This window comes from Pagrus major, chromosome 7, assembly GCF_040436345.1.
Source record: "Pagrus major chromosome 7, Pma_NU_1.0".
Lineage (NCBI taxonomy): Eukaryota > Metazoa > Chordata > Actinopteri > Spariformes > Sparidae > Pagrus > Pagrus major.
In genome coordinates, this window is record NC_133221.1 from 18,605,158 (window position 1) to 18,632,312 (window position 27,155).

At 40.8% G+C, this 27,155-nt stretch overlaps 2 protein-coding genes across 2 annotated transcripts; both read right to left on the reverse strand.

Moving 5' to 3' along the window:
- Positions 1 to 3,404: 3,404 nt before the first annotated feature.
- On the reverse strand, positions 3,405 to 11,473 carry rbm15 (RNA binding motif protein 15). Its single transcript, XM_073470307.1, has one exon. It carries the CDS (start codon positions 11,355 to 11,357, stop codon positions 8,808 to 8,810), a length of 2,550 nt encoding a protein of 849 aa, XP_073326408.1. The 5' UTR covers positions 11,358 to 11,473; the 3' UTR covers positions 3,405 to 8,807.
- Positions 11,474 to 15,501: 4,028 nt separating this feature from the next.
- On the reverse strand, positions 15,502 to 22,054 carry alx3 (ALX homeobox 3). The gene is made up of 4 exons (XM_073471169.1): positions 21,700 to 22,054; positions 17,148 to 17,422; positions 16,027 to 16,149; positions 15,502 to 15,849 (listed from the first exon to the last, which is right to left on the reverse strand). Exons 1-4 carry the CDS (start codon positions 22,052 to 22,054, stop codon positions 15,502 to 15,504), a joined length of 1,101 nt encoding a protein of 366 aa, XP_073327270.1.
- Between the last annotated feature and the right edge of the window lie 5,101 nt (positions 22,055 to 27,155).

A 27,155-nucleotide genomic window follows, 5' to 3' on the forward strand; every position in this document is an offset into this window, starting at 1 on the left:
CAATGCACACAATATTGCCGGGAACTAAGCTATGCGGTTGAGCTCAAAATCCTGTCTTCAGCTGGTTCTCTCCGTTAATGAAAGCACACATCCATGAAGAAATACTCATCACCTGAATCCTTTGGGAAGCCTTTACCTGTATCTGTAAACCTGTACTCACTGATATGCACTTTGGGCCAATATGTGATTATGCTGCATGTCATTTCCTCTGACCTTTAACTGCCAGATAGTTAAGATACTGAGCAAACCACTTAATTGCAGCCTGCTTGTATGACACGATGTGTAATCTGCTCCTTAAAGCCAAAAAAGCAGCAGCTGCTTCAGTAGAAAAGGTATCTATTGTCCCTACAAGATAATTATAGATTGTATGGCATGCATTATATAGTATTTCGAGGTATGACTTGCTTGCTTTCGCTGATGCACACTCATATTCTCGTATTTATATCTTTATTAATAATATTCTGGACGTTTTTTGTCCGTCAACTACTTAGGCCTTCTTTCACATACACTCACCAATCTTTTATTCCCATTGAAGTGAATGGGCAGAATGTTCAAAAGTTTAACATTTTCAAAATCCTTTTCAATTTCGTAATTCATACTTAATCTATATACAGTTAAACCCTTTGGTTACGTCTTTTCATATCTCATACTTTTTCTGGAATCGCAGTGGAAGCTTTAAACTTTTTTCGGAGCTGTTCAGGAGTTATGTGTGTATATTGTGCTGGTGACACCGACTTCTTACAGCAGAGCATTCAGAGGCATTTAGAAGTTTAACTAAAATCTCAGCTGTGTTCAGTACTTGCACAAAAACTGTCCCGTCAACTTCTTTTACTGACTTCACATAAAGTAACCCTTGAAGGGCCACTATGTAGTTTTGGAAAAGGAACACTGTTTGAAGCTAGAATGGTGGCAGGGCCCGCCAAATATAAACAGCATGAAACTGAGTTGTCCTTTAAGGCCAGTTTGTTTATTCCGGTTATTCAGTCATGAAAATGAAGAGTTTGTTTATTTAGTTTGTTTAGGCATAAAGAAAATCAGTCAATGAAGATCTTTCTCTTCTGATTAAGAATTCTTCCCCAAAACTACATAATGCACCTTTAAAACTCTTTACATGTGACTGATTTCACCTGCTTTCATCTCTCTCCAGCATTTCCACTTCAGCTGAAATTTCAGCAACTTTAAAGCAACATTATGTAACTTTTTTAACCCAAAATAACAGCTTCAAACTCATTTTGATGGTACAGTGTCTTGTAACAGGGTGAATGGTGTCTCTGTCTCAGCCACTCCGCCCTCCTATCTCTTGTTTCTGCACTGTGTAACTTCAGTAAGAGGGTAGGATCACAGCGTTACACACGTTTACTTCAAGATACAAGTTTTCAACGCATATTGTCATGAATAGTGAGTTTTGTTTGTAGTGGGCACCTACATTACGTCTGACAAATTGTTACAGACCTGGGATTTGTATTTACGACAGTGGTGTTGCACTCAATGCCAGTTTCCACATAATGTTGCTTTAATTGCTTCAATTCCAACTACTTATACAGGGTAGACACTTCAACTTTCTCCAGTACTTGTAGTATTAATACTTATCTTTCCTTCATTGTTTACAGTTTAACTTACATTTGAACTTTTACTTGTATTGTTGCAAATGACAGTTAAACTGACGCATCAGCTGACAGTTGTATACAAATAGACCCTAACCTGGGATACAATTTAAATATCACATGATTTCAGTCATTGCACTTCCAACTGATTTCAGCTGCCTTCAGATCTTGCAGTTCAACTCACACCTCAGCTTTTTTCAATGCTTACACTTCAAATGACAAATCGAACTGAAACCATCACTGACGCTTCAACTTTAAGCACATTTTAACCTGTTTACAGTGTTTGCACTTGCAGTTTTTAGTGCAAGCAAGCACACTTAATTTTTTCTTTACTTTCTTTTTAATTGAAACCTCAGTTGTGACCTTTTAAATGCTACAACAAATCTACAAACTGCCTTTCTCTGTTTGTGGGTCAGTAATGATAATGCGCATTTTAATAACTCTAACTTGGCAAACAGTCACACTTAGCTCATCATTTGTGAGCTGTTCTATGCAAGTGCACACAGAGAGAGTTTTTCCTGTCATTAACAGCTCACTTGCACAACATTTTAACTGTAGATCCTGAAGCCGAGATTTCAGTATGTTTCCTCAATATTTTGATCACAGTTAGACTGAGGGGCGACGGAGCTGATGAGGGTGATAAAAGTGTCATTTTGTCGACCTTGTATGTCTGTAAATCATCTGACCAACTGTGTAACAAAGATATTTCTCTGTTGTTGCCCTTGTAGATGTGTGTAGATGCACGTCGCCCCACTGGACTGGTAGGAAACTGTTGCCAAGCCTTAACAGTGCCTGCAGGCAGCCAATTAATGGCAATGCAACTTGTAGTTATATTTTGTTTATATACGGGAGTCTGTTGGTTGTTGAAATTTTTTTTTTTATGTAATAGAGATTTTTGTGTTTTCACCAGTTTGCCTTACAAGGTACTGTACTGTATCTTTACTAACCTTCCTGTGATGTCAGCCAAAGACACATTAGAAACCTACCTACAACTTGAAGCTTATCATTTGTTTAAAAAGAAATAGTTTAGGGAGTTTAAATAATTTAAACTACTATGATCATTCTACAGTCATCTCCAAGTCTTGAGGACAGCCCAGACTCCAATGATGGACATGTGTGTTGTTACGCTGCCCTCTTGAGGCAGAGGAGCGCTCTTACTCAAAGAATGCTGTCTCAATTAGTACCAAATTATTCCCCCTCAACTCACTTTCACAATACTGAGCAAGGCTCTTTGTATTGTTTCAATAACGACAGTCATGCACAAAAGCTCTTTTGGCTCACGAGTTGCATTCAGCACCAGTATGCTTTTGTGATTGAGGACCACTGAATATTTTGTACCATAATAAATCTTTTATGAAAAGTATTTGATGCTTTAAAAGTAGATTTTGGTTTTGGGATTATTTTACTTGTTAGTTTTAAGGATCTCTGTGTTTGAGAAATATCTTGAAAGGATTTATGTGTCCCTTTGGTATGTCTTAAACTCTAAGGAACTGAGTTCTGCTTGGTGGCGTTTGATTTTGTGTTTTTGTTGCAGTGAATGCATTTATGGGTAAAGCACTGTTTTGTCACTACTCTGCTCCTACATTTGTTAACTGATAGATTAGAAAACCTGCTTAACCAATCATAGATATCCTGTTCCGAGCCCTTAGAGTTCATTTGTAAGCCTTGTAACAGTGCGCAGTCAGCTGTAATAAACTGACATGTGACTCAAGTCTGTTCCTGTGTGATTTGGCAATAAATGCACTGATGCCAGACCAACCTCCATCTCTTTCGGGGAGAAAAAACAAAAACATTCACAACTTTTGACATCTTCAACATGTTTTATTGAGACATTATTCAGACACACTGACTTGAATAAACAAATGATTCATGTATACATTACATTCATTTCATCTTGTTTTCAAAAGTAGACACAACAAATGTTCTCAATTATTTCACTTGTTGTTTCATATTGTAAAAATACTGGTAATCAAAGCAAACAGGTACTTACAGTAGACGTCACCTGATGTTGTGTTTAGTGCCAGGAAACAAACTGATGCACCTGTCCAGGAAACTCTGTAAAGGAAACAAACGTGAATGTTTACTATGACAGTGTAAATGAATGTTATGGCAAGTTAACACTTGTTTTTACAAGATTTAAATGCTTATCAATAACCTAATATCCAACTAGGGGCTTTACACTAAGATGAACTACACTGCAATCAGCATGGATAACATAAATCAAGTGTGAAATTGATTATTTGTGGCTTTTATAAATTATTAGGGATGCACAATAATATTGGACTGATACATTTGTCGGCCTGATACTGGGAAATTCATAGTATTTATCTGCTACTTATCAATATCAGTGAGCTTTGAGCCAACTAATAAAGTTAATAATATGAATCCAGATTGCTTTCACTGTCTACACACTCACATACAGTGGTTTGCACCTTTAAAGTTGGTTTGTGATCTGCCAGAAGAAGCAGAAAAATACGAAGTAGTTATCTCATTGTTATCGGCCATAAGAAGCAGATAATTATTGGTTTTTGTATTGGCTGAAAAAAATCCATGTCAGCATCCCGGTGAATTACTGTTTGGCTATGAGTAAAATAGATGACCTTTCTGGCAGTATGCATTAGCAAATACTATGACATGAGAAGTGTTGAGCTGAGGTGATTGTACATTACCAAATCTTACTGCGGATTGCATTTGCAGAAAATATCGTAGTGCGACTGGCATAAAATTAAAATATTTACCATATTTTGCTTTAGATTAAAGGTAACAACACTTATTTGGAAAAGTGGTGACACTAATACCAGAGTGAGTATATTTCAATGATGAACTTAATGTTACATTGTTGTACATTGTTTCATAATCATCTTTCAAATTTGTGAAATATTACAATTCTTTGTTTTAAGAGGTATAAATTAGTCTATTTTATTAACAGTGTATCAGGACAAAACCTAACCAGGGTCCAGCCTATAAATCAATTTCTAAAAACGCTTGTTTCTCTTTATGTATCTTTTTTTATATACTTTAATTTGTGAATATCTATTTTTTGCACAAAGCTGTAAGCCACACATTGTATTGCTGATTGATATATAATGAGTGAATATTTAGCTGGCTGTGAATTATTTGACAGATAGCACGTAGCTGCTCAAACAGTCTTAATATACTATTGAACAGAGATTGATTTCATTTTCACAAGCTAGATTCTGATCGCCGGCTGGTGGCATATGGTGTACGATGACCTCCTTTAAATGTCACATTAATATTCTCCATTTAATTAATATGAGGTTATCATTTGTGGCCAATCTCCTAATGCAAAAGATGTTTCTGTAGCAGAAGCAACTTCTTAATGTTATTGTAATTCCTTAAATAACATTTGCCCAGCTGGTTACTGATAACAATGCTTCAGTCTTGCACAAGAAATAGTCTAATGGAGGTTCCTTTTTAGCAGGATCAATAACATTATCTATCAGGAGTTGCGTACTGACAGTGTTCAACATGAATGTATTTGAGTGGTTTGAAGCTTTTTTGTTCTGCATGAAACAATGAAGCCTACGTCACCGTTTTCTCAGAGACCACATCATATTAACCCTGCCTGTACTTCTTTTTCATCAGAGACATAATAAATCTTTACATGAATGATACTAATCTTCATTTGGTTTTAGGCTGCAAAAGCAGCTACGTGTTCTTACATCAGTTTTGCAATTAATGTAAACATAAACCTCTGTGTGAGTGTATTATCAAAAAAGTATACATTTGGGTATTAAAATGTTCACCATTTGAGACAATTCATCATCATGTTATTCTGTTGATTCTTAAGCTGCTGATCAAAGCAGCACTATGTGATGGGTCATTGTATTATCTTACACAACTGGACTAATGCCAGCTGCCATTAGTTGAAATAATGTCAGTAATGACTTTGGCTGAAAACTACAGTGTGCCACTTTGCATTTGTTATTATAAAACATGTGGTGTTGACACTTTATACTTACCACTGCTGCCTTAGCCACCGATACAGACCTGGCAGACAGCACTTTTCCTCTGTACTCACCCTCATGCCATTTCTACACAGCAGTCGGACACTGATACCAGCTCTGTCCTGGCTGTCTGATGTGCATGAGTGTGATTTGTCAGGTAGACTGTGAGGGGAAGGCAGGAGCACCAAGGTCCTCAAGATGGCAATGTTTCTCTAGTGTAGTGCGGGCTCCTTCTCAGCACAGGACACAGCTTTTGTTTTCACACTAATATGACTAAAATGGATGGCAGGAGGAAATGGAAAACCTTCTCTCCTGTGTAAAGTGGCCTTAAACTTAAACAAACAGGTCTCCTAGAAGAATATGGGGGAGGGGTGGCATCCGCAGCGTGGATTCCTTCCAGCGATGTCGAAAAGGGTAAACAATCTACCCTGTTCATGTTTCATTTCCATGCTGCAGCCGACCTCAGATGATGATGGAGTACAGCTTCAGCACGGCAAAACACTTCTTCACTCGTCTCCTCGGAGAGGGTTCAATCAGAGGAGAACACAAAGACGGGAGCAAACAATATTCCTAGCTGAGGTTTGGGCCAATCCTCTTCCCTGCGCCAAACATTTAGTCAAATCAAATCATAACTGGGCAAAGTTTAATAAAGACAAATCAGCCCAGTGGTTCAGCTTGGCCTCTGCAGTGAGACAGCCTGAACTGTATGGAAATTTCAGAGCAGTGTCACCCACAATCTCCCGAGTGGAGTGTGTGACAGGCGGTGATGGGGTTTCCTCAGCTCCTATTCAGAACCAGGAACAACGCACATGAAACCTTTTGAGTTATGAGCAGGGAAGACAACAGGATACTGGCACGTGCTGCTGTTTGCTCCAGCCCTCGACTCCCGGACTGCACAGCTGTCTGCCACCTTTTCACACTGCAAACTGGCTGTAAACAAGGGGCAGTGCAGGCTCCTCGATCCTGATCAGGTGTTCACATGCCAACAGGAACAGATGTGGGTGTAACAGGGGAGTAATTTAAAGATGGGCAACTTAGGAGCTCAGAACAGGCCTGTAAGCAAACAGTGATCCTGGGTCTCTCTTCTGGTGCTAAACAAACTGTTAATTGTCTCCCTTTTTCGTGTGCAGGAAAACACAATTTCAAGTGACAAATTCCTTCGAAACACAATAAGGCATGGCAGCTCTTTTCTTCAATTCACTTCCATCGAAGAAACATGTTTCCCTTCAAATGAACAATTTATTGACAATCGGTCACATTAAGTGCCCAAACGCACTTGCAGGTATGTGAACAGCTTCGCATGGGCTCTACGGATTTTCCTTTCCCATGACATCAAAGTGTACATTGCTCAATTTTTCCATTTAAAAACAGGAGTCATCACAGGTGCAGAGGGGACACACAACTTAAAAGCTGCCTCATTAGCGAGGACTCACAAACACTTCTCTGCAGAGGTGTTCAGCTCTGCACTCGGTTCCTCATGAGTCCAACGTTGAAGTGGGTGTGATGTGTTCACACATGTAACAGTTTTCAGACATATTAATGTTTTCAATACACATTAAACCAAACTCAGCAAATTATAATTCAGGGTGGGTAACTATTGCATGACGAACATACAATGTCAAAACAAAATACGGTAAGTAGGCCTTGGGAACATGTTGGCAGGCATGAGTAAATTACTGTCCAATTTAGATCTTTAGACTTTAAATTCAAACATTAACTGTTAAATTGTTTTTAAAACTTTAAAATTACACTGAACAAATAGCAGGTTACTTTGAACCAACATTTTACTGATACTGAATATTATTATTCTTGGAGGACCTACTGGTTTCAGAGCAATAAATGAAACAACACAAACCTCTCTAAGCTTTTTTTTATCCATTACTACTGTAGATTTTCATAGATCACATGACACAACCATTTCTAAGGTAGGGATGCGCGAAATAAAATATGGAGTAAAAAAAAAAAAAAAAAGAAAAACATGTTAGTATTTGCTTTACTATGCTATACGTGTTGTGTTATGGGCTGTTCCCTGGGCAAAAAAAATCTCACATCTGTTAGTACTGAGCATTCCACATTGAGTTGACATAACAACTTAGTCTGACCAGTGGACACACACTGAGTTCATTGTCTATCTTGCAATTTGGTGTTCCGACATTGCGGAACACGTTAAAAAAAGATACACTCAAATTCAAACCATGAACCTGAACATAATCTGTCATTTTTCAAACATTAATCACAACATAGGTAACTGAAATAGTGACTTGTATCTAGGGACCATTAAAATTAAAACATAGTGTACAACTCTTCTTCAGTACACCAAACTCCATTCAGCAAAGCTATCTTTTTTATCATCAAGTATGTTACTTGTGGAAGGCAAGAAGAACACGTCTGGTGAGTGTGTTGTGCTGAAGAAAACTTGTCCAACATGTTCTGACCTTCAAAATGTAACCAGGATTCCTTCTCCAAAGAGATTAGCTTTGTAACTGCAATACCAAATCATTCACTACACCATTACTGAAAACCTTCAATTCAAAAATGTCATGCACTCCTTTGTCTCCATCCATCAAACAAAGTGATTATAGTAGAAATATTATTGCACTGTAATTCAAAGCTTTGAAAAAGGATGTTTTCTAATTCCCCTCCCCTCATAAATACCTGTGCAGGAGATAGACACAATAACACCTATACAATCTCAGGCACTACAGTATAAGTGAGCATTGTTAAGCTTGTCATTTTAAGATTTTGTTAATACTGTGTCTGATAAATGTGGCTTTGACACTACAGTAGTTTCTGAGGGAGTCTGAGGTGTTACTGTGTCCATTCATTGCATTTCTAAATTTGCTTTTCTTGTAGTGGAACTGGGGGTGGGTAAGATTTTAAACCTGTGAATTAACCAAATATTTTTTTTTCTATTTGACGTATCTCTTCTTAAATAAAATGTATTCAGCAAATGCTCCTCATATTTTCCTGTTCAACTGTACTGAATTACTGCCGGTTTATGACCTTGAGAGCAACTTATACACCCTTTAAAAATAATTTCAAAAACACACATCCTTTTAGTTTTGTAGGAGGGCACTGTTTGTCCTTTTAGTGGATTACATGGCAACATACAAACACTCAAGAACCATACTAGTGTACCCCATAATGCAGAACACACAGCATGCAATAGTTACTGACATACAGCAGATTTTTTTTTTTTTTTACACCATTCGAACTTAGTGTGTTCTGATGTTTTTCAAGATGCTCCACGAACAACAATCATGACCAGATAGTCCTCTTCACTTTTAGCCAGAGCTTTGGCAGAGGAATCCAGGAACTGCTGGGAGAAATCACAGGGAGGGAAAGCATGAAGAACCCCTGTGTTGTCTTTATCTCTGCTCCCCCCCACAGGCAGGCTGATGACTCCAGCTGCTTGTTTTTGGTTGAGGTAGGACACCAGGTTGCGAAGTGGCCGCTGAGTTGAAGCTGCAGGGTCAGACGAAGATGTATCCTCCGTGGTGCCAGGAACTGCCAGCAGGATGGCGTAGCCGCCGGGACCCGCCACCTTGATGCGTCGGGACACCTCGTCAAGCTTGGGCTGGTCCAGACGGAGACGTTGGGTAATCTTTAGCTCGCTCACCTGCCTCCCTGTTGTGCCGTCAACAAGCAGGTCGCTGGCTACGTTGTGATCGCCCTCCAGCAGGTGCATATTGGCTGGAAAGTTGCTGTTCTTGAGCAGTAGCATGCCATTCCAGGCCAAACCGAGTCTGGTGCCGTCAGGTTTGGATGACTGACCGCCCTTGGTGCTGCTCTCAGAACGTTCTCTCTTGGCTGGCCCCTTACCACCATCGCCAGCTTTGCGCTTACGCTCTCCAACTGCTGAAATGTTGCTGCTTGAAGGTCCTTTTTCAGAAAGACTCTGGCTTTTGAGTCTCCTTTCAGCCCCAACTCTTTCTAGTCCACTGTGATGTTCTCGTGTGGGGGAGGGTCTTTCACCCCGCAGGGGGCGCTCTGAGTCACTGAAGCGCCCTCCGTCTCTGCTGCTACCTCCAGGACTACCATCTGGAGAAGCACGCCTGCGTCTTACTGTCCTATCGGTGCTGTCAGGGGAGTGGTCTATGTGGCGTCCATCCTCCAGTACACGGCGTTTGCGTGCAGGTTCTCGTCCCTGCAGCTCTCGTTCCAAGGACCAGGGCTCACGCGCCCGCCGCTCACGTTCCAGATGCTCTAGAGGCTCAAAGGGTGAGGCTCGTACCCGATCACGGATAGCTGGGTTGGGCCACTCAGTTCCAGGAAAGAGCTCTCTCTCCCTGAAGTGAAGCTGCGGTGGAGTCCTTTCCCTGACCCTCAGAGGTTCAGGAGTGGCACGGTGGACAAACGACTCAGCCACCATGTCAAACGGTGGTATTGGGAGAGGCTGCAGGAACTGCTGCTGGTAACGATGCTCAGCATCAGCAAAGTCCACTCTGAGTCTCCTCTCTGGGCCTCCCAGCGGGAAGCCCCTCATGTGTGTGCATGCCGCTTGTGCAGCATCCAAACTTTCATACTGAATGTAGGCCCAAGTGTCCCCCTTTCTGTAGTCAATGGTCCTTATCGTGCCAAAACGATCAAACTCTCTCGCCAGTGCAGCAAGAGGGACCCAAGGTCCAAGTCCACCCACCCACAGGCGTGTGGTAGGAGTTGCTTTCCCATAACCTATCTTTATGGGGTTGCGGCCTACTACCTTGCCAGACATACTAAGCTTAGCACGGTGGGCCATGTCAAGGTTCTCAAATTTCAGAAACCCATATGTGCTGATTTGTCCCCGTGTGGGTCTTTTGATGTCCACTTCTGTTATGACCCCAAACCTGTCAAAAGCTCTCCTCAGGTCCGCTTCTGTAACAGTTATGTCCAGATTACCTAAAAACAACGTCCTATTGGCTCTTTGGTCATCTTCTGGCGATATAAAATCCTCCTCACGAAAAGCTGCTCGCTCTGCAATGAAAGCTGGACGTGCCCTGGCTTCAAACAGGGCGAACTCCCTGTCCCGCTCCAGCTCTCTGGGCAGAGGGGGCGGCGGGGGAGGGGGGAGCCGTCCCAGGGCCAGCTGCTGCAGCCGGTAGTCTCTATATCCAAGCCCGGTGGGCGAGAGGGGTCTCTGCAAATGTCTATGGCTTTGAGCTGCACCATACAAGTCTCTCTCCACAGGGGACCGGCTTCTCCTCCTGTTGATGTACACCGCCTCAATTTTTAGCGGCCGGTCGTACAGCACCAGCCGGCCCCGGGCGTGCTTAGCCGCTCTGGCGTCGTCGGGCTTCCTGAAATTCACGAACGCTATCCGTTCATCGTTGCTGCGGCTTATCTTAACACTCACATCTCCGAATTTTTTAAATTCATGAAATAGTCCATCCTCTATATCTTCGTCGCTCAGCTGGGTGCCGAGGTCGCTTATTTTGAGGGTTTTGTACTCACTCTCGGCGCTGGGCGGCTGGACCCGCGGCTCCCCCCGGGAAGTTGTCCTCGGTGAGGCTAAATCCAGCGTCAGGCTCAGGTTGTGGTTTTTGCCGACGGAGCTAGCGGCAGCAGACAAACTGTGGTTATTCCCAGTCCGACTATGTCCGTCGAAATCTCTGTCTCTTTTCTCGCCGAGCAGACTCCTTCTCGTCGAGCCGCCGTCGCTTTTGGTCGAGCTGTTTCCATTATTACTCCCACTGGAAACGGAGAGAGCCCCCATTTTCTTGCTGGTCGGGTGGCATCCTCCCCTGTCTCGAATATCATCCAAGGCCCGGGAGCGTTTTTTAATCGGCGACCGCTCTTTACCTTTCATTTCAGTCCACACGGAGCCGACCGTCGGGACGCCTGGGCTGGTTTTTAGCGCTGTTTATGCAATTTAGTGCAGAAAATTATTGCAACGAAAAACGGATTTATTCAGTGACCCTGCGGCAAAACAACAACAGCCGCCATTTTGTAAGGATTAGTGCGAAGGCCCGCCTCTTCACTTTGATTGGTTGAAAAAGTGAGTGGAGAACTTTAATGCGCCTGTCAATCATCCTCTGGTGAAAATGTTTAATTATGTTTTTTCATTATCAAGTGAAAAAATCGCTCATTGTCTCAGGATATTAAATAACATGAGCACAGAGAGGTAGTATTCATTTAATATCTGAGGCTTTTTGAATGGTTATTTTGTCCCTCCTCAGTCACATGACTCGACTACACTACACATCTGAACTGAGCAGATTTTGTGACAATAAAACATAATCTAGGATTTCACAGGAGGGGAATAGAATGATCATTATGTTGGAAGAGATGGGAAACTTTTTACACAAGTCCACCATAAACCACAAGATGGCAGTATTTGAACAGCAGCTCAAAAGCTACAGTAGCCCATAAGCCCTTAACTAATCTGTAAAAATGACCCTGGAAAGGCACATGGCCTTTCTCTGTATGGAAAAAGCATGCTTCTGATAAACCAGCTGTGATCTTTATGCTCATAAGTATACAGTAGCAAAGTTCCAGTCATAATTTAAGGATTTTTGTAAAGATGAAAAATTGAATTTTAGTGCCTTGTGAGTTAAAAAGTAATAGGGCTGCACAATTGTGATAATCAAAATTGCAGTATGGCTAAGTGCAGTCCAAATCCCAAGAGGGTGCAATTTTTTGATAAAGCTCAAAGATGTGAGGAAACAGCATTATGTAGTGCTGCAAACATGTCAAATCTTGTTCTCCAGATGTAAGAAAGACATGTTTGTTTGGTACAGACCCCATCAAATGTCACATCTTCATGATTCTAATAGTTTTCTTCACTGATAATCATTCCCACTAATCGTCAATCATGTCACAATCGCAATATTTGTCAAGAATAATCACAATTAGATTGTTTTTATCATATTGTAGAGGCATAATAATTTATTAATGAACCTAGTAAGCAAGTATGTGCTAATAAGCTGACACTAGGCCTCTATACTTGTTAGTGCCCTTTACTTGTGAACACTTTGTTTACTTTTAAAGACAGAAGTTTTGGAGGGAAGCAAAATAAAAACTTTGTCATTTTCTACTTCTTGTCCTTTTATCAGAGTTGTTTTCTCTTTATTTCCGAGTCAAACTTTTGTAAGAATAATGTTAAAATAGAAAAAAAAAATCACTGTTTCTATCAACCATAGGTTTCATTCACCCTGGGGACATCTCCCCACCACTTTCTGAAATGGACGATTTTGCCCCCATCACTTTTTAAAAGCATAATTAGTTAAAATGTGCTAGAAAAAAAATCATCATTAGAGATTAAGATTAATTTTGATGCATCATTTTGCAATTTTTTCACCCACAGTAATAATCTACTCTGACCTCACATGATCCCCTCATTACATTGCCTAAAATTGCATATCCTGAAGACCATTTTTAAAAAAAAATGTTTTTTCATCTGTGCCCTTATGTCTCCACCACTTTTCAGCACAAAGTGATGCCCTTGCTGTCAGCTCCCTTTTACACTCCCGGACATATGTGGTAACGTTTTGTGCACACTGTACAATTAAGTACAAAAAGTGGACTCGAGTTTGGAACTTCTTAATACAAAGGGTTTCTGTCATGAAGGTCTACTGATAAATGTCTGAAAACAGCCAAATACTTCATGACAGACTTCGCTCAACTTGCCTCAATCCACCATTTGACTGTGCAGCCATATTTTTTAGCTTGGTTGGAACGTGTTAATGCTGTTCTAATACTTCAAGGATCTGTTGTGTCACAATAGCTACACTTCATGGCCAAGATAAATCTTGTTAAGATCAAAGCTCAGAACAGTGGCCAGCAGGCAGCGCTGCAGATTTTAATGAGCATTAAATCATATTTTTTTGTCCATTAATGAGGCTAAGGGTATAGTAATTTCCAGACTCTAGTGACAGTCTTCACCCAATGACCCTGACACAGGATGGAGTGATGCTTAGTTAATAACTGCCCCCAGCATTGTGCAGTCTCAACTCAGCGTTTTTCATTTCTGACAAATCTTATAAGGCTTTTGGAGGCTGATATATTGAGTCAATACAGATCAAAGCATATCCCAAATCACTCTAATTGAAACTTAATCAAAACTTTAAGATGGGGGTAACTGGTCCTTTCTGAAGTGGAATAAACCATACTGTATTTATAATATTGTGAAATATTCTATTACAGCCGTCCCGACTCTTTGAGAGTTAACAAATCAAATTGACTAAGCCACTGAGTTTCCTCTTCTGCTTATGGACAGATACATTTGATTAACCTGCTCTCTATCTCTAAAAATAAATATTAAAATTGAACACTGATCCACCATCTGCTATTTCTTCAACTTTCTGAAAGATGACCATCGCCTCAATCCCTTATCCCTACTGACAGCTTTTCTTATCTTCTCCACTTAATCTGGGATTTAATCAGGGGGGCTATGTAACTGCAGTAAGAGTCTCCCAGGGCCTGGCTGGAATTTGAAGCTGTGGGTGTGGAAAGTGTTTCTGATGGGTTTGTGCATTCTTCTATTGGAACCACATGTTAGTGGCTCACACAAAACCCCGGCACAGACTACGGGAATGGCAGCTAATCTGCCCCAGCGTGGCTGTCATGGTGAAGCAAGCAATGGGAGAGCAGAGCCAATATATTCCGCCGCAAGCCATGCACGGTCCTGGGGAGTATGTGGAGCTTGGGAGGGCTTTGTCCACCAGTGGAGCTCTGTTTTTTCTCTATTCAAGTTGCATTTTCCATCTTGCACAGATTGAAATGTTTGCACATCTGACATGAATATGTTGGTATTTAGTAATTTACACCAGATGGGATGGTACCCTGCAATTCAGTGTTTCCTTGACAATAAAGTAAATTGTTTGGGGTAGTGCACAACAAGGAGATTTCCTGAAAACAATTATTAGGAACGATTCAGAATACACATATGCCATAACATATTCATGTCATATTCTTCTTTTAAAAGATAATACATGAAAACACACGTATTAATAACTAAAAGCAGAAAGCAGTTGTACTGGCTTCAATGAATAACGTAAGTAAACAAACACGCTCTGAGCAATGGTAACCCCAATTTCTCAGATTAAACTGTAACTCATTAGCCTTTTGGTTGGGTTTACCCCTGATGCCAGATGTGAATGAGAAATGCCTGCCTCAACATCAAGCCAACCGTCCGTGGGAGGCTCTCCACTTTATCATCAATAGTGAAGTGTGGTTGCTCGGTTAGCTTTTCATTAATGAACCTGCCACCCGCTCCTGATACATGAGGTGCCACCTGAAGGCCTCTTGGAGTGAGGCCAAGTAAGCTGCACATGTACGGTCTCTCTGTGCGCTTCGCGAACACAGAGAAGCTCACTTCCCGCACAGCGGAAATCTTTGTGTTTATGGCAACCACAGCCTGCGTAGCATTTTTGCCTCATGACCACATTCCCAGTTAAATTGTGACACAGACTTTTGGCCAACTTTCTTGGTTACCATTATTTTAAAAGTGTCATGTCAAGGCTAAAATAATTCCATCTGAGACTATTTTTGTTAAATTTTTTGATAGTCTTTCCCCAAAAATAGTTTCTTACTGAATAAGACAGATACTTTAGATGGAGGCCTTTATTACTGGTCACACTATAGAGAACAACAGACAAAAAAAAAACAAAAAACAAAAAACAATGATTAATATGATAATTACAATTTTTACATGCTTAAATAATTTTTCCTCTTTGGTTTCAGCATTGTGATATCAAACTAAGATTGAAAGTTCTCATTAATGCGTTGGATTTTCATGCAAGAGGCTCAAGTAGCACTCAATGTTCATGAAACTCCTATTCCAAGATCTTCTGAAGTGTGACAAGACTCCAAGTTGGCTTATATAAATGTTAAGAGGAAATATCTGAGTCATATGCTGAGGTGGGTGTGTACACCGGGCTCTGTCTATGGGTCGGGAATGTAATATGCTTTGGCTCAGTCAGTGCATAATGGGGGAGCTGGCACTGTTGTGGTCATGTAGGCCAGGAGAGGATGCTGCCTGGCTCTTTGGCTTTCATCCGCAGCGCCACCAGGCCCGTCGGCTTGTATTCAGCATCAGGCCCCTCAATGGAAGGGGACCCGAGGCCTCCTGGGAAGCTGTGGAGGGAGTAGAGGCCGTTGATGCCAGGATGGTGAGGCGGGTGGTGGTGGTGGGGATGGCCAGGGGATGGGGGCATGCCCATGAAGCCCTGCAGATTGCTGTGGGGGTGAGGGTATGGACTCATGCAGGACGACGGGATGGAGTCAGCTCCTAGGACACAGCCGGCACCTGAACCACCTCCTCCTCCTGAAGCTGCCCCCGGCCACAGGTTGCCCTGCATCTGGACAGGGAGAGAATTTGGAGAGGACACATGTTAAATTTGACAAAATGAACATGGAAAACCTTCATAATTTGTTATGGTGACAAAATCAAGATACAATGTCAGCAAAGGCTGGATTGAGCTTGAAAAACAAAACAACACATCATTACGTGTCATTTAAGATCTGCAGTGGCTCACCTGGTATGTGTCATGGCGAGGGAGAAGAGAGATATCATAAGTAGCAAAGTGGTTGCGGACCTCCTGGATCTTCCCATAGCGTTCCCGTTTCCTCCACTTGGCTCTACGATTCTGGAACCAAACCTGTCATATACAAAAATATAGGATGACACGCAAGGTTCAGAAGACAATAAAAAAAACTATCTTCTGTGTATCGTTATAAGTTTGAGTGGACTTAAGATTACAGATATTACATCATCTTGACTTGTTGAATTTTTATTCTATCTATAACATAATTTGATTGGTCAAAAGACAGTTAGAGATATGTGTAATTCAGTTTTGACTAGTCAAAACTGAATTACAGTAGTGATGCCACTATAAATTACACTCAACTTGTCAAACATCCTAAATGGTGATTGCAGATATCAAATTGAGCTTTGACTACTCCAAATAATACCTTTCTTATATCTCAGACATCATTATGACTAATCCGAATTGATGGATATGACATTGCTTATTTGAGGCTTCCAATTGCATATTGGCCAAGCAAAGAATTTGAACAGTGTCAGCAGAGGCAGTGGCGGTTGCTTTTGTGTATCGTGTTGTTACAGAAATTAAATCATCTGCATTTCTTGCTGATGAATGAAGTCATGCACAAGCCGCAGCATTAAAAACCCTGTCAAAACTGACAGTAAAATAGCTTGATATATGGATACGGAGCCATAGCATGTTTGAATAGCACGCTGCTCCCACTTGCTCTCACTTATGACATAACTGCGAGGTCATTTCACCTTGTCAAAACTCTAATTCAAGATATCTGTAATTACATTATGACTTAGCAGAATGAAAGTTAAAGACATCTCTAATCAACATTTATTTCAAGATATCTGTAACTTGATTATATCTATAATGAAAATATGATTATTTGAGATATCTACACCATCATTTTAGCCCATTAAAACATATTTTAAGTTATCTTTAAATGACAATGCACGTATTCTTAATTGAGGGGAATTAAAGAAATGTTGAACTGGAGTTATGGTGTGTCGTAGATATAGTCTACAATATGGCTGGCTAATAAATGTTATAACAGCTAAAAAAAAAAGATAAATAAAAAAATAGGGAGTGGCCCTTGCACCCACCTGAACCCGGGCCTCTGTGAGCTCGGTCCTCAGGGCAAGCTGCTCCCGGGCGTACACATCAGGGTAATGTGTCTTCTGAAACACTTTCTCTAGCTCCTCCAGCTGAAAGGTACTGAAGGTGGTGCGATTGCGCCGCTTCTTGTTCTTGCCTGATAGGTCGATGGAGTCAGCGATAGAGTCCCCGTGTAAACCGCTGCCTGGCTCTTTCAGCTTGCCACAACAATCTGTGCCGATACCAGGATAGCCCATGGTCTTTGGAGGTCCTTTCTCCCTGACTGAAACATGGAGGGTACACAGAAAAAGGTGTAAATATGAATTCATATGCAACATCTGGCATTTCTATTTTCAGTTCATAAGCATCAGTTCACTGTTTGATGGGGTTGAGAGATGAAGATTGTTTCTTTTGACACTGTTTAAGTCTGATCCTTTGTTATATACATTGTGTTGAGTGATGAGAATTCTGGCTGTTTGTAGTCAGCCAGATCCCAAACAGCTTATCATTTAGTGCCCCTACTTGCTTTTACAATTCAGCAAAATTTTGCAATGTTTTGACCTATGTATAGAAATATATCACTTAAATTATTTAATTTAACTATGCTATACCTTATAATTTCCAGAATACCATAATGTTACATTAGGTTTGGTGTAAAAACCTTAAATAATGTAAAAACATCAAACACTATTACTGTATGTGTATTGAACATTTTGTTGAAAAATGTTTTGTATGTTGGCAACTTGTGCAACATACAGGCTCAATGTACTTTTAATTACTTTTTACTGTCTGTCTTTATTTTAACAAAGTGGGACATTTTTGCAACTTATTCTGTCTTGTATTAAATTATTAAAAAAAGCTCTTGGATGCAACCGATACATCATCAATTGTTTTTTTTTTTAAAGTATTTTTTTGGCCTTTATATGGCTTTATTGATAGAATGGCTGAAGGTATGACAGGATGAGAGACACGCAGCACAGGGCCCCAGGCCAGGTGCGAACCCGGGGCTGCTACAGCAAGGACAGAGCCTCTGTACATGGGACGCCCGCTCTACCAACTGAGCTAAACACCGCACCACTGCACCAATTGTGTCATCTGTTCTACTACATTTGTATGGTCCATCGTTGTCACTGTCGGACACTCTTGAGAAAAAAAAGTCTGAAATTTCTTTTGTAGGGTTTCAGGAGGATTGAGTTTGACCCCAAGAAAAAACACCAACATATCAGAAGCCATTTCATTATTCACACCTAAAGTCAATTTAAATATCTTTTAAAACTGTGAGGAAATCGCACATATTAGGGTGAGAAACACAACTTTTGTACAGAAAAGATCAGTTCTATGGAAGCAACAACATGACAAACCGCTCTCAATTTCACTGCCAGAGAAATAGTTTAAAGTTGCTTTATTACGCAGCACACTTTGACCTGGATATGGTTCTGACACACAGTTGTCGGATTTTAAGAGCAACATTTTATCATTCTACACATAAAATTAAATTAAAGAGGGTGTCACATCAAACATTTTGTCTGTGAGATATAAAAATTAAAAACTTGAATCTATTTTTTTATGCTTCCCAATCTAATTCCCAAACTCAAATCTGTGAGACGCCTGAGAAAACTACACAAGACTAGCTCAGCCAAACGGCCTTTTAATGTGATTATCTCAGACAACCCTTATTTAGGCAGTGGACTCTCAGTGAGTTGGCTTGAATTAAACCCACAAGGCAATAAGTACAAAAAAAAAAAAAAGCAACATTAAGCGAGAAACAAGAATGCAGCACTGACAAAATTATATCTGATAAAGAACATGATTGTTTAAATTAATAATATACATTCTGCCTTTTCCATTTATAAGTAAGTGGAAATCTGAAAGCATTATTTCCCTTCCTGTTAACAGACCATGCAAAGGGCTTTTTCCCTCCTGCAGTGTTTGGATGTTGTACATGTTCATTATGTTTAACCCTGAGCTCCAAACCAAAACTCACTCTGCATCTATCTGCAGGAAACCCACTCACTGGGGGTGACCGAGACACTACTTTGCTGTTCTCCTAATTCAATATGGGGCCCAACAGAGAGCACTTTTTAATGCAACATTAATTTCCTCATGTCCATTAGATCCCACCTCACGCTGCAGTCCATGCTGAAAATATTCTGCGTTAAGATTGCAAACTGGGGCCGCAGGACATTGTATAGCTTTTACCCTGTCAAACACCCACATCCGCTCTGCCTCCACTGCAGTGTAACTGGAGATGTATATGAAATACGGGAAACGGCAAATAGAGGAGAAATTCAAATTGTGTAGGTAGGAGTATCACGCTGTGAGCGCGGGGATCAATTTTAAAAAAGGTGAAATAGGCGCATTCGAGATTTAAGATGTTTCCTCTCCAGGCCTCTCTTGCGCTGTACGTTCAGGTTTTGAATTTCTGCAAAACGGTACCTCAGTTTTTAACACAAATGTTTCATTCTGCTTCTTTAATGGATATACAATAGTTACTGGTTTTAAATCCGTGATACTTATTATAGAAGATTGATAATAAAAAATAGTAAAAAGATGAAATGATCTTAGCCTTTAATAGCAAAGTTTGAAATGAATTCTGTTTAGTTAGAGTTTATTCTGCTGAATTCACAAAAGTATTTAAACAGTAGTAGAAAATATAAAAAATGTGAGCGATGTATTGTACCTGTGGATACAGTTTGTGTGTGATATGTTGTGGCAGATATGTCACAGATAAACAGACAAAAAACAAATATCCTACTGAGAATGTAATACATGTAAATCAGAATTTAGCGATATAACAAATATAGTATTAAACATTTTCGTAAATATTTAAAAGCCTCAAATTTCCCCGATGAGTAAAAGCAAAACAAGCAACTTTTTTCACATTCTGACTGCTTTTAATTGGTTAAAACAGTGAAAAACTTTGTGGTATTTTTACTGGAAAAATATATGTTTTTATTATAAAAACTAAGCAATTCATTATGAAACTATTTTATAGAGATCATCTCGCCGATTTATTAAAATTCTCTAATTCTGTATTACAATTGCACAAATGTAAAATAAACATCATTGCAAACTAAATTAAAACTTCAAAGTGTGTTAAGGTGATCGAAGGGTTATAAATGAGTTGGCCAGTCCCACCATCACTAAACTTTCCTCCCACTGTAGACAAAACAGGAAGATGAGTCTGCCTTTGAAGGTGTACGAACTCAAAAACACACAAACATTAAGTAGTACGAGTGGCTACAAACACACACACAGTTTCCATTCTGCACATGCAAAAATGTAAAGCCCTACTTATTTTCAGTAATAAAGCTAATAATTCACAAAATAAATTAAACTATCACTGAACAATTGTCAGCGCAAAAGCATGCGTGTGTGTGTGCCGTGTGTGTGCCGTGTGTGTGCACGCATGCAAACAGAGGAATGGTCAAAACCTACATGCCTTCCTTCGCTTATTTACACTGAATTTATAAGAAAAGTAATAAAGTTCACTTTAAGCCAGGAGAGCTGATATCATTATCGTAACTAATTGTGAAAAAATTCTGTCGGCTGTCTTTGGCAGGAACATGAATCAAGCGGTTGTATATTATTCTGGACGCAGATATCACAAAGACCTTATCAGTGCTCATATCCTCTGTTGCTTTGCAGAATCATCAACACAAATAAATAAAGTGGAAGACCACATAATTTCTCCAGGCTTCGGTTCAACATATACAGGCGTCACTTTTCTTCCCAAGATGGACATTTACAAGCTGATACCTCTGACAGCCTTTGAGCTGCTTGCAAAATGCAAACTCAATTCTGATTTCTAATGTTTTAAATTACCAAAAAACTTGCATAGAAAAAGAATAAGAAAGACTTGAAAGTGATAGAGAGACTCTAAGGGCTAAAATACAGTGATATAAAGCTAAATCTTGGCCTATAGAGCGGTTTGCTGAGTAGAAGCCCAATGACACACCCAACTTGCTGCCAGACTGACCTTTAACCTCTCTCACTTTACATCAAGGACTGTCAAGTGAAAGAAAACTTGCTGACATTTTTATCACAACCATCACCTGCAAAAATCAAGTAAAACTGGCTTTGGCACATTAACAAAACCGGCAAACGGAAAAAAGAACTGGCTCACTGACAAAGATTTTAAAAACGAATCAACTGACGGATCTGTGTCATTTAATTTCTTACATTCTTTGCAAAGGATAAGATTATTATTCTAATTCTTCCGTTTATTTATATTTACACTTGCTTATCCTGTGCAGGAAGGCCATTTTTTTAATTCAAAATTGGAACAAATATGCTCGTGCAAGGATTGGCTTCAAAACTAGAAAAATGTTGGCATCAGTTACTTTCAGTTTTTATGCCTTTCAAGTATGAATGTCTTATTAAAATAAAAAAACGTTTATTAAAAAAAATGTGCATCATACAAATATACTTTGGACAAATGTAATACCAAGAAAAAGTGTCACCCCTATTATATTTATAAGTACCCTACTCGTTGCTCCTATCTTAACTCATTTTTTCATTTCTTTTCCGTGTGAAACACATAACTTCTCTCCAACTTACCTTCCGAGTTGTTCTCATAAAACTTGCCGCTTATCGCTGTGCCCTTCTGCTCCTGGTTTATACTGTCCAAGAACTTGCTGTGTTTGGACGGTGAGGCGGGCGGGTTCGCCGAGGCAGCGCCGTGCGTAAAGTCCGCCGCCGCCGCAACATCACCAAATCTCCCCATGGCGGTGGCGTACAGATCCCCGCGCAGGCTGAGTCGGTGAGGAAGAGGAGGAGGAGGAAGGTGCGAGGGTTTCTGCAGCTCATCGCAGGGGAGAAAGGAGCCGGAGCCGCCGTGCTCCAGTCGTGGGGAGTTCTCCGGCGTCCTCCTGCTGCTCTGCGAAGAGAAAGGCAAACAACTGTCCGTGTCCATCTTACGGCTCCAGCAGCAGCAGCAGAGACAACAGCAGCGACTGGGCGCTGATAGTGTGGGCGCCTGAGTGAGAGCTTTTTTTTCTTCTTCTGTGTTCATGTCAAGTGGGTGGGATTTAACAGATCAGAAACAAAGACCCGTGAAACCGGGATTGGACTCTCTGAGTGTGAGTGTGTATGTGTGTGTGTGTGTGAGTGATAGAGAGAGCGCGAGAGAGAGAGTGAGAGGCTGCGTGTGTGTGTGTGTGTGTGTGGTGGGGTGTCTGTTACAGCATCCAGCAGTCTGATATAATCCGCCAAAAATTCAATCACGTGTGGTTTCTGTCCCTCCAATTAACCATTTAATTCCTATTTCATATATTGTTATGGCTCTAATCACCAAATGAAGCAGGACAGGAGAAGCAGACACACACACACACACACTCTCTCTCTCTCTCTCTCTCCCACACACACACACACACACACACACACACTCTCTCTCTCTCTCTCCCCCACACACACACTCTCTCTCTCTCTCTCTCTCTCTCTCACACACACACACACACACACACACACACACTCTTTACACTCTCTCTCTCTCACACACACACACACTCTCTCTCTCTCTTTACACTCTCTCTCTCTCACACACACACACTCTCTCTCTCTTTACACTCTCTCTCTCTCTCTCTCTCTCACACACACGCACACACACACCGTTTACGCACAGAAAACTGACCGAATAAAAACGCACTATTCTTACTTCCACCAGACAAGTATGTTGTTTTTTTGTTTGACTTATATACTTTATAAAACTTTTACTTCGAGTAGCTATTCCTTTTTATTTTACTTACTTTACTATTTCATACAAGGCGCGCAAGGAGTGGGCCTAAATCTTTTCTTTTCATATAGCCTTAGAGACCTTTTTCTTTTCCTTTATTAAAAAAAAAATCCGCACGCACAATGAAGCGCTCAGCATACTGAATATATAGACCTATTATATTTGTTTTTCACGTTAGATGTCGATGCATTATTCTAATGCCAATAAATGGGTCCTTCCGCTGAAGGCACTGATAGTCACATAAAAAATAGGCCTACAAAATTCACTGTAGTGTAGCCTACTGTATGACCATTAAAAAGGATGTAAAAAGACTACAATTACAAAGCATGTGAAAATCGGTGTAAAAGACCACTGCCGAGGTCAAACCAATGTGGAAAATAAATTGGATTAAAAACAATGCTACGCAAACATTACATTTTAATTCATAAAAACTAGATGTAAAAGCTTTATTTAGATAATGTATACGCACTGAGGTTGACGACTGATTTTTTTTGTTGTTTTGTTTTTTGAACAGCCCCCAAAAAAGAGAAAAGAAAAAAAAAACACTATAACTTTCGTTTAAAAGGCGTCGGCGGTCAACAAAGAAAACATAAATGTAGGTATATCTTATTTAACTATATTTAAATATACGGATAGCTTTACAATATGACGATTTTGGAGGCTGTAATTTAAATAATATTAATTTCAAACTAAGAACGTATCAGAATTCACCTATTATTTAAAACAGAAGGATTAGTTATTCGATCGGCAATTTTGAGAATAATGTAACATCCCGGAACAACAATGGCAGGCCGTAATATATTATCATTAACATACTGATCACGCAGATTAAACACACAACACCCATTTACTGTACATTGCCGATGCGGGCTCCCGACATGCACACTAACTCAGCTCGACGTTTCCTTGTCGCTGATTTCCTGTGGCTGTACTGAATAACACTGACTGTCTCTTAGAAATGATGGAAACAGCTAAACAATAGTTATGATGGTCATAACATGTCCCTGCTTGCAGTGAAATACAGTTTTTAATTACTGCAATATAATTCTTAAATCTTTGTGGGATTTTTCACTTGATCTCACTTGACAACTGTTTTGATAGGAGTCAATATAAAAATAATAATAACTAAAGTAAAAGCAGAAAAAGAGGCTTCGTCCATGGCACGCAGCACAAAATGTGTTATTAATTTTTTTTACCATCCAGCTCATAACTGACTGAATATCCCCAGAAAGAATCAGACTCAGCAGTGAGATAAAAGGCTTTTGGATACTGACATGTTATCTCCGATCTAGACAAACCCGTCTAAACACAGTGCACTTACCAGGTTCAGACGCGGTACCGCTGATGTTGGGGACATCTCACCATCTCTCTGGATACCTGAGGCCGCACGCTGCTCAGCTGATGGACAAGTGTGTAAACATGAGGTCCATTTGGACTGAGAGGCCTCATAAGCCCCATTTGAATCCATTCTGAGCTCTGAAATATCAAAAGCGTCCACGTTACAGATCCAAGTGTAGGGAGGAAGAAATATGGAGCTGTGAATAGTGGCTCCAACGGAGATCAGATTCTTACTTGGATCGCTTTTTGTACAAAGTCCAACTTTCAATCAGAATTTCAATTACAAATAGAGGATAACAAAGAGTTTAGGGCAGGAAAGCATTTATAATTCTACTGACAATCTTATTCAGATAAAACTCTTAAACTACATTTCTACCTTTACTAATAAAGCGTACATATGAACAAAATGAAAATTCCAGTCTTCATCTGGACACAAATTGCAAAGACATGGCTGCTCGCATTGAAAAGGAAGAGCTCCTTTAAGTTTAAAATGATTAGTGACCTTAGATATAAGACCTAATGACATTTATGAGTAACATGACTTAGATTAACATGTTTGGGTCAGTAGAGCATAGGGGCTAAAAAACACTGTGCTGTCATGTTAATCACAACCACAGTGCCACCTTTTACCCTCCTACACACTCTTAAATGTGCATTCATCCCCGTAAACCTCAGTCTAGGTGTAGTTGCCAACATTTGTCAAACTGTCTGGCTGACCACCATTAAAAACCTCATAATTCTGTTAGAGGGGAGTATGAGTTTTAAGATGTACACACAGAAAGGGGGTGGGGTGGGGGGGGGGACACGGATATGTTTTTCTCAAATCTCGTGACAAGCATGTCCTCTGTAGCCCGAGGCAGCAGAGCACTCTTGAATTCACAAACCCAGCTGAGTAAATGCATTCCAGAGATGTGGGCAAGAGGAAGAAAGTCTGCGCTATGATCTCAGAGCCGCCGCAGGTAACACTGTTTATATGAATACTGCATCAAGAGAGCAGAAGATGTAGAGGATTATGGGGATGGTATTTGCTGAGGAATCAAAGTCTCCTCTGTGGACGTCTGTGGCTTCCTCGAAGAGATGGAGTGCATTCATTTATGCACTGAAAAGTCCATCTTTTCGGGTAGATTAGACACTGACTTCTCTGCCACATCAAACAAAACAGAGCAGGGTTCTTCATTAAATAAGCACATCATTTTATCCTCACCCATTTGCAGGGAAATAAGTGGTGGTTAACAGCAGGGAAATTGCAGAAAATAGCAACAACTCACCGTCCATACCATGACCAGTTCCACTCGCTGCTCCCCGCGGTCCTTAGCCCTTGTCCCCCAAGCCTGTCCTGGGCATGACCCTGCACAGGAAATCAGTTCAGCCTGTTGGGAGTCCCAGGTCTCCCCCCACCGCCTCCCGGCTCTGGGCACAGACAGCGTGGATAAAGGTGACCCTGCACTTTCACCGTGCACCCTGCGGCCCTCAGGCTAGAGAGCCACTTCCACCCCTCCCTCCACTACATCCTCTCGGCCTGCATGGCTGTCAGTCTGCAGGGCTTTAGCACAACCTGTTACACCTTACATCCTCTAGCTAGCATGTGTAAACACAGATACTGCCGTGTGAAAAAGATGAATCAGGCACCAATCTTCTTTATCATATAAAACTGGACTTTTAAAAGGTTATAGTGATGTCATGATCATGAAAACATGGGTGTGGACAGTAAACAAAGATCTGACCTTTTTCAGTGACAATCCGTGAGATCGTCCATGTAGATGGAGAAGTTATTAAGATCGACCTGCCAAATGAACATAGACAGCCAGCTAGAATGAAGCCCAAGTCTGTACTTCATACAAGCTGGCTGTCTTTGTCTGGCTATCGCTGCCTGGGGCCTTTCCTCTCACGTACAGGGTGGCGATTCAACCTGAGGTTTGCATTAGAATAGGAGAAGGATAGCTAATTTAATTACCCGCCATGAATGCACAGAGATGATCCCATATGCAGAGCCAGGCTCCTCTCAGAGGCCTCCCTCACATCCTCCAGTCTATGTCCAGAAGCTGCAGAGCCAGCTGAGGACGTGATTGACAGCTGCCGACCCTGGGGTCAGCTGGCTGAAGAGGTGCATTCTGGGAAGCTTAAGCCAGTCCACTGCAGCGATGGGGGTTGAGGTTTCGAAGGGGAATGGGAAGTGGGGTTGCTGTCCTCTGTGTGACCTCATATGAGGCATCATGGAGCACACTGGAGCCTAGTGAGCGTCAGCAGCAAGTCCGGATCCATAGCCACAACACACATGAGATGAGCTGGGGTACGTATCTGTCAGGAAAAAGACCAATGTTTCTCATAATGGATGGTAGATGGTATTGTTTTGCCTTGAATTTGACTGTATGAAAATATTATTTTCCACACTTCTTTGCAATTTTTTCCATTCATTTCACTGCTGGAAAGATCACGACATATTCAGCTACTCAATTAACCCCCTGATGATCTTCAAACCAAAGGACCATGATGCTTGACAGAGCAGAGAAACCAACTATGACAGGTCCTGCACCCTTTGTTAATTTAAATTTGGACCTAGCTCTCCTATGGTTGGTTTATAATAAAAGAGTTTCGGCTGCAACACATGCTGTGTGTTGCTTTCTTTCTGTAGTTTGAGAAATTGGGAGCACTTAGTTCAAATCCAAGCCAGAGCTACCACAAAGGCTGAAAAGGCCTGCAACAGATAACCAAACCTACAGTACATGAAAATTGACTGCTCACTATGATTGTTACTTTTTGTAAATTTGATCTTTTCTGCATAACTACACAAGTATGAAACTGTTCTGTAATGTCAACGTTAACTAGCAATAAAAAAGCATCTGTCACTCTTAGCAACCCAGCAGCTAGCTAACTCTGCAACATTGGCAAGCTGAAGAACCCATACAGGTGCTAGCTTACCCTCTGACTTTTTAGCAGTTTAATA

Bases quoted from the DNA above. Each gene is read 5' to 3' on its own strand.
- rbm15 (XM_073470307.1), bottom strand. From the start codon at position 11,357: ATGAAAGGTAAAGAGCGGTCGCCGATTAAAAAACGCTCCCGGGCCTTG.
- alx3 (XM_073471169.1), bottom strand. From the start codon at position 22,054: ATGGACACGGACAGTTGTTTGCCTTTCTCTTCGCAGAGCAGCAGGAGG. The intron at 16,150-17,147 runs GTGGGTGCAAGG...TGTATATGACAG, and splicing joins TCACAGAGGCCCGGGTTCAG to GTTTGGTTCCAGAATCGTAG. The intron at 15,850-16,026 runs GTGAGCCACTGC...CTCCCTGTCCAG, and splicing joins CTCGCCATGACACATACCAG to ATGCAGGGCAACCTGTGGCC.